Source organism: Aegilops tauschii, chromosome 1, assembly GCF_002575655.3.
Source record: "Aegilops tauschii subsp. strangulata cultivar AL8/78 chromosome 1, Aet v6.0, whole genome shotgun sequence".
In the NCBI taxonomy this organism is placed as follows: Eukaryota; Viridiplantae; Streptophyta; class Magnoliopsida; order Poales; family Poaceae; genus Aegilops; species Aegilops tauschii.
Genome location: NC_053035.3, coordinates 261,355,281 through 261,362,817, shown reverse-complemented (window position 1 = coordinate 261,362,817; position 7,537 = coordinate 261,355,281). Strand labels below are relative to the sequence as shown.

Here is a 7,537-nt window from a genome sequence, read left to right as displayed (position 1 = left end):
CCTTGCACTATAACACTAGCTATTTGCATTACTGTCAATTATATATATTCGGCGTTAGTAAAGAATAACTAGCTATATGGAAGTATATGCATTGATAAACATAGTTGAGTAGTTGTGCGCTACTATTATATATTTCCACCATCCCAAAATATTTGAGCGTTTTCGACACTAGGGACGGATGAAGTATTATTTTTGTGCAAATGCCCCGTTATTGTTCTAAAAATCCGAAAAAGTGCCCTTAAAATGCAGACAAACGGCTTTGAAGTACCTAAGCAAATTGCAGAAGCGTGGACTTCGAATCCATGCGAATTTTTCACATCAAACTAATATATCACTATATGAGATAAGAAAAAGGACAGGCCAATCTTTGCGATCTTAAAAGAAATTGTCATATGAAGAAAATTTACAGAATCTGGGCCCAACAAGTCTCAAACAATACGGTTTTATACAGTTTGTGTTCTTAGTCATAGAACACCATCATATGCTTAATCGTAACCTAAGCATGCACGCAGGTAGCATGGAGATCCACTTATTATGTTTTGCAGTATCAGAATTCAAAAGGCAAAAAAGAAGAAGAAAAACAACAACAAAATGCAAGAGAAAACCACCAAACTCTTGCAATGGCGCCACCACCACCTCTGACCAGACACCTCCACCCTGTGCAGCCGGTAGATACCATAGATCGCACATGCAAGCGTATGATATCACGCCTGATGCGTTCCGTCGACATCAACGTCAGCGACCAAGGGGCAGGTGAGCCGGGGTGTGGGCACGGCGTAGAGCCTGGTAGCGCGCGGCGCAGTGAGGCCAAAGATGTCACTCATGTCGAGCTCCGATGGCTTCATGCCGTCGGGCAGGGCCCAGGTGAACCCGTGGGTGAGCTGGGCAACGGCGAGCTCCAGCGCGTACAGGCCGAGCGCCATCCCGGGGCATGAGCGGCGACCAGACCCGAACGGGAGGAACTCGAAGCAGCCGCCCTTGAAGTCGACCCCGGCGGCCTCCCCTTCCCCCGCCATGAACCGGGACGGCCGGAACGTGTCCGGATCCTTCCATGCCTTTGCGTCGCGACCGATGGCGAAGACATTGATCATGACACGGGAGCCTCGGGGCACGGAGTAGCCCCCGACAACGCAGTCCTCTGCAGTCTCATGGAGGAGTAGCGGGATGGGCGGGTGCAGCCGGAGCGTCTCCTTGATGACACACTTGAGGAAGGGGAGTTTATCGAGGTCCGACTCATCCACATTCCGGTCGAGACCCACCGTGTCAGCGAGCTCCTTCTGCAATCGACGGAGGTCGTCCGGGCTGTGCATCATCTCTGCCATCGCCCACTCGATCGCCGACGCCACCGTCTCAGTCCCACCAAACATCACATCCTGCCACACATCCACGTCAACAGGTTAGTTTATAAAATGAGATGACAAACAGGTGTCATACATGCGTACTGTATATAAAATATACAATACAGTACGGTATATATATATAAGATACAGTCTCAGATGACACATACAGTATATAAAACGAGATCGCAAACAGGTGTCATGCATGCGCACAGTAACAGTAGGCCGTAGCATAGGTGTCCAATTTTGGACGCTTAGTGCTGTGCCGGTCCTGAAGTTACGAGGTCGTGGTCGTTTTTCCTTTTCGGCGTGCACTCCATCGCAGAAGGGCCGAGGCTTAACATGATTCCTCCCGTGAAAGTAAAGAAAACGATGCGGTTGGTACAAAGCTTAGGGAAGCCGTTGTGGTCAGAGGTTGAGAGCTTGGTTGAGAGCTTTTCACTTAGGAAGGTGACACGCACTACAACACCAAGTCGGCCGGCCGGCCGGCCAAAGCTTATCTGCGTGTGACATAAGGTGAAAACACGACGCACCATAAAAAGTCGGATGCAGAGCCCCAATCTTGGAAGTTTTCGTGCGTGATTTGGTTCTCAGCGCCTGGTTTTTCTTTGGTAGAAGTTGAAAATGATGTAGGGGCACGGTGTGTGTGTGTGTGTGTGGGCGTGAATGAAGCAAGTGAGAACTGAAAAGTACAAGCAGATTACTAGCAGCCATAGCTGCATGGGCGCGGCTTCTCGCTACCTTTCAACAGTAGTTCCGCCTGCACCGAGCGTGATCCGGATGATCGTTCATGGTCGAGGCGTGGCGGGGGTTTTCCCCCTCGAACGAAGGAACCAAAATAGGTCCCCAGGCTCCGGCAACGCCTCACATATATGTGCCAGCTCTCGGCGCTGGATCTGGCATTGTTATCCGGCCTTCGGTGCATAATAAGGTCTTAATATTCCGGTACGTAAGGAGACAAACATAACTAGTATGGTCCAACGTACCTACTGTATGTATGCTACGTCATGGTGGTTCATGCATGAAAGCGGCTTGCCCGTAGTGTATACGGCGCCACTTCCTCGTTGGTTGGATCGGGCTTTCGGAAGGGGAGAAAAATGTGCTCGTCACGTGTCTCTACTGCTCTGAGGCGAGGTGTCTGCCCCGCTACGGCTCTGGGTGCAAAATGTGGACGAAAGCTCAAGGGAGCAAGCTCGATGATGTGCCCTGACCTCGGGCCAACACATGACAAATAATCTGATAAAAATTTGATTTCTCTTTGGATTGATTTTATTTGCCACAAATATATTAGTACTACTTGCTGGAATTCCGATGAAATTTCATACAACATGGTAGTACCAAGCATAGGCCACTAGCGGATGTCTATTACACCACGTGCTGGACATTGACGTGTGCATTAATCGCCGTATATATGGAGATATCTGCACGATCTTTTTTTTGGTATGATATTATTTTTATTTTTATATTTTTGCATGGTAGTACTTCTGGACGATAAAAACTGACCTCAAAAACAGCTCGATCGCCGTATACCTTACTGGAGTAGGAGTATCTTATTTAATATAATCGTCAGATATCGCTTGCACTCGCCAGGCATTAATCGACCACGCGTAGTGATAAACAAACCATTTTCCCGCAAAAAAAATTAATTACTACCATAAATCAGGATTTCTTTCGAGGTAAAGAAAATCGCTTGCCTTTTTTTGTCCGTTTATCTGGCGAAATATTGCGTTGGTGATCTGTTTTTCGTGCGCATATATGGTAGTAATTGATTAGGGGAGTAAAAACGGAAGTTTTGGTTCACGTACCATGATGATGGCCTTGATGTTGTCACGCGTGAGGCGGAGCGTGTTCTGCAGCTCGTCCCCGCCGTCGCCAGCGGCCTTCTTCGGCTTCGCCTCAGGGAGGAACGCCAGCATGTCGTCCACCATGTCCGCGTCGACGTCGTCAGGGCTCTTGCCCCTCGTCATGTGCTCGTCGATGATCTTGTCGATGAACTCGTCGAGGGCGGCGCGCGCGGCGCGGAGGCGCACGTTGATGCCCTGCGGGTCCGCCCAGCTCAGCCACGGGAAGAAGTCGCCGATGTTGAACGCGCCGAACAGCTTGGAGAACTCCTGGAGGATGGCGATGAACTCGTCCTGCTTGCCGCCGTCGCCGTCCGCGGCGGCGCCCGCACCGAACGCGGCGCGGAAGATGACGTTCTTGGTAAGGTTGAATATGAGCTCGCCGAGGTTCACGGACTCGCCGCTCCGCCGAGCCACGGCGCGGACGAGCGCCGCGGATTCGTCGCGCACGGCGACCCACGTCTCCGGACGGCGCCGGCTGAAGAGCTTCATCACGCACAGCTTGCGCATCTGGCGCCAGAAGGGCCCGTAGTGCGCGAACGCCATGTCGGCACGGTCGTAGGTGAGGTAGGCGATGGCGATGGTCGCCGGCCGGTTGGAGAAGGCACCGTCCTGCGCCTGCAGCACCTCCCGGGCGTACTCCGGCGTCGACACGGCGAAGGCATGGAGCTTACCGAGGCGGAGGTGGAGAAGGCCGCCGTACTGCTTCGCCAGCGCCGCGAGGCCCCGGTGGGTCAGCTGGTCCATCATCGACATGTTGCCGACGATCGGCAGCTGATTCGGCCCCGGAGGAAACGGCGGCGCCTTGCCCCGCTGGCGCCGCTGCAGCACCACGAAGACCACCGAGGCGACGAACAGCCAGCTCAGTGGATCTTGGAGCCATTCCATGGCGGTCTTGGCCAAACCCGCCATTGATAGATACTCGAACTAGAATCTCTAACTTGTTTTTGGCTTTTCTTGGGTGTTCGATTCGACGGTGTGGGTTTTAGGTTGATGTGTTGTAACGCTCTTGGGGTAGAGCTGAGGAGAAAAGTGGAGGGTGCCGGGTTTATATATAGTTTGGGCGGAGGAGTAGGTGAGATCAGGGAGATCTCTCCAGATTAGGTTGAGACATGTATGCTGATAGCATCCACATCATCACATTTTTCAACGTTTCTTTCCCTTGTTTACCCTATTTATTTTGGATCATGAGAAAGGGGTGGATTAGGAGTACAAATGGTAGTGGGAAGGGCTGGTGTATAGTAGAAAGAAGATGGATTTTCCTAAAGCTTGACTGTTTGCTTGCTGGTGGAATACCAAATTAAGTATTTACTAATTATATGAGCACGGAGAGAAGGGAGTATTTATGGCGGCCTAAAAATTCCAGATTAAATTGGATCTCATTTTACAGGTATGAAAGGTCAAAGTCAAACACATATCTTTTCCATATATTGCATATGTCACCGGTCTCGCAATCCCAGGGGCACGCACCTGCGCATCCATCTAGAGCCGTTGATCCGCGCCGTGATATGAAAAGTTGTTTCGGCCAAAATTGGCCGGAAAATAGATGCAAATTTGAAGCCCTCTCAATACGAGACAACATGTATGTTTATCTTGTATGAATACTTCGTGCAACTGTTCTTCTATTCCTATAAGTATGGTGCATCGTCCCTTCATGTTCAATTCCTTCTTTATTCTTCAACCCTGTTCAAGCCATCCATGTTACTGATCACCTTCTTCCTTGGTCCACTTGTTCCACCCTGACTGTTCAGTACTCTTCTCTTTCGCGTCATCTGTGTTCTTCCTTTCAATCCTTTGATCACGTTGTTTCTCTATTTCTCTTCCTTATGTGGAATTATTTTGCTTTTCATGAGGTCAATTGAGCAGTTCGTCATGTTCTGTCGCTCCGCAAGTTCATGCCATCATTTTTCCCATCACAAACCGTTGTAGTCTTTATGCGAACTTTTTATTTTTCTATGATACATTATGTTGTCTTCGAAATATTCATCCTTCGATTCATATTTTTTTCCTTTGCAAATACCATTATGATTTCGTTCCTCCAACCGCAATGACTCTTCTACAATTTCATTTCATTGTTACTCATGATATTTTAGGTCTTGTTCTGTTAAGTTTTTTTATATGCCACTTACTTATTGTTTCTTTCGATCCTACATCCACATGGCCCCTCCACGCGCCCCATGGTCGTGTGGACCACCTGCCTGGAGGCTATGGAGGTCAGTTGGGGGTTCTCCTTCAGCGCAAGAAAGCCCCGAAAGGTCTGAACCGCCCTTAAAATTTCAGGCCAATCGGGGTTATAGACCTCCGGATAAATTTAAGAAATGGTGAAATGATTTAGAAAACGTCGAAAAATAGGAGACAAGAAATAGAGAGACCCAATCTCGGGGGAGGATCTCGCCCCCAAGACCACCATAGCCATGAAACCAGAGGAGCATACACCCCTCTAACAAGGGGAGACGACCAAGGAAGAAGATGAAGAAGGGGGCCCTCTCCCTCTCCTCAGGTGGCGCCATAACACCGTTGGGGACATCTCCGCCATCTCCATTACCATCACCAACAACTGTTACTCTCCTCTCATGGTGATGTGTGAGTAGTCCTCCCTCGGGGCTGAGGGTATGTACTGGTAGCTATGTGATCTCTCTCTCTCTCTCTCTCTTGTGACCATGTTTGTTTCTGATGATGATTTTTATCATGTTCTTTGTTAATGGAGTTCAATATTGTGATGTATCCCAATCTATTCTCTTTGCGGTGAATTGAATCTTTGCTCCTTCTATGAGTTTCTTTATGATTTAATCTTTTGGGAATCAATTAGATTACAAGATGCATATCTAGTACAATTTGCAGAGTCCCGTAGTGACATTGGGGTAATTCTATGCATAATATATTAGGAAAATAAAGATCATATGGTGTTGTTGTAGAATAATTTTGGAGGCTGCCTATGGTGACATTGGGGTGGTTTAATAGATTAAGGGACATTTACACCCCCCTAATTTCGGCCCGACCTTATCTTTACCCGTAAATAAAAACAGTGCTCAACTGTACCCCTCTTCCGTTTGGTGCCCTTATGGAAATGCCTCTCCATGCTGTTTTCGTCTGGTCAAAGGGGTTTGACCGTCAAATGGATGTTGTCTCGACATGTGCATATCCCACTGACATGTGGGACCTACCCTTGGGGAAAAAAGAAAAAAAAACATCTCTCTCTTACAGGTGGACCCCACCATGGAAACTCCCTCTCTCTTATACAACATAAAATAAAATAGGTTTAATTAAAGGGATGGGGCCTACCGTCACAGACTCACGTCTTAATTAAATAGAGTTTAAAAGGAGCTTAACTAAATAGAGATTAGCCTAAGCTAATCTGTGCCACGTCAGCAAACTGGCAGTTAAGCCGCCGCCGAGCACAGATCGTGGCGGAGGGCCTCGGGCCACCTCCTTCGGTGACCAAATGGACGGTGGTGTGTCGCGTTGAGTAGCCGAAGATAGTGTACATCCATCAGAGGTTGTGGGGCTGCCGGTGGTAGATTGAATCATAGCCGGCGGTAGGGTTTGCAACGGTGCATGCATTGGCTCAACGGAGAAGTCGCAACGGGTCACGGGCGAGCAGGTTGTGTGGCTTGGAGGCATCCTGGGAGCTCCAAGTGAAGGAAATATGCCCTAGAGGCAATAATAACGTTGTTATTTATATTTCCTTATATCATGATAAATGTTTATTATTCATGCTAGAATTGTATTAACCGGAAACTTAGTATATGTGTGAATACATAGACAAACAGAGTGTCCCTGGTATGCCTCAACTTGACTAGCTCGTTAATCAAAGATGGTTAAGTTTCCTGACCATAGACATGTGTTGTCATTTGATGAACGGGATCACATCATTAGAGAATGATGTGATGGACAAGACCCATCCATTAGCTTAGCATAATGATCGTTAAGTTCTATAGATATTGCTTTCTTCATGACTTATACATATTCCTTTAACTATGAGATTATGCAACTCCCGAATACCGGAGGAACACCTTCTGTGATATCAAACGTCACAACGTAATTGGGCGATTATGAAGATGCTCTACAGGTGTCTCCGAAGGTGTTTGTTGGGTTGGCATAGATCGAGATTAGGATTTGTCACTCCGAGTATCGGAGAGGTATCTCTGGGCCCTCTCGGTAATGCACATCACTATAAGCCTTGCAAGCAATGTGACTAATGAGTTAGTTGCAGGATGATGCATTACAGAACGAGTAAAGAGACTTGCCGATAACGAGATTGAACTAGGTATGATGATACCGACAATCGAATCTCGGGCAAGTAACATACCGATGACAAAGGGAATAACGTATGTTGTTATTGCGGATTGACCGATAAAG

The 7,537-nt window shown here is 48.0% G+C and overlaps 1 protein-coding gene across 1 annotated transcript; it reads right to left on the bottom strand.

Moving 5' to 3' along the window:
• Positions 1 to 366: 366 nt before the first annotated feature.
• Positions 367 to 4,217, bottom strand: LOC109775340 (cytochrome P450 84A1). Its single transcript, XM_020334093.4, has 2 exons — positions 3,143 to 4,217; positions 367 to 1,373 (listed from the first exon to the last, which is right to left on the bottom strand). Exons 1-2 carry the CDS (start codon positions 4,088 to 4,090, stop codon positions 705 to 707), a joined length of 1,617 nt encoding a protein of 538 aa, XP_020189682.1. The 5' UTR covers positions 4,091 to 4,217; the 3' UTR covers positions 367 to 704.
• Between the last annotated feature and the right edge of the window lie 3,320 nt (positions 4,218 to 7,537).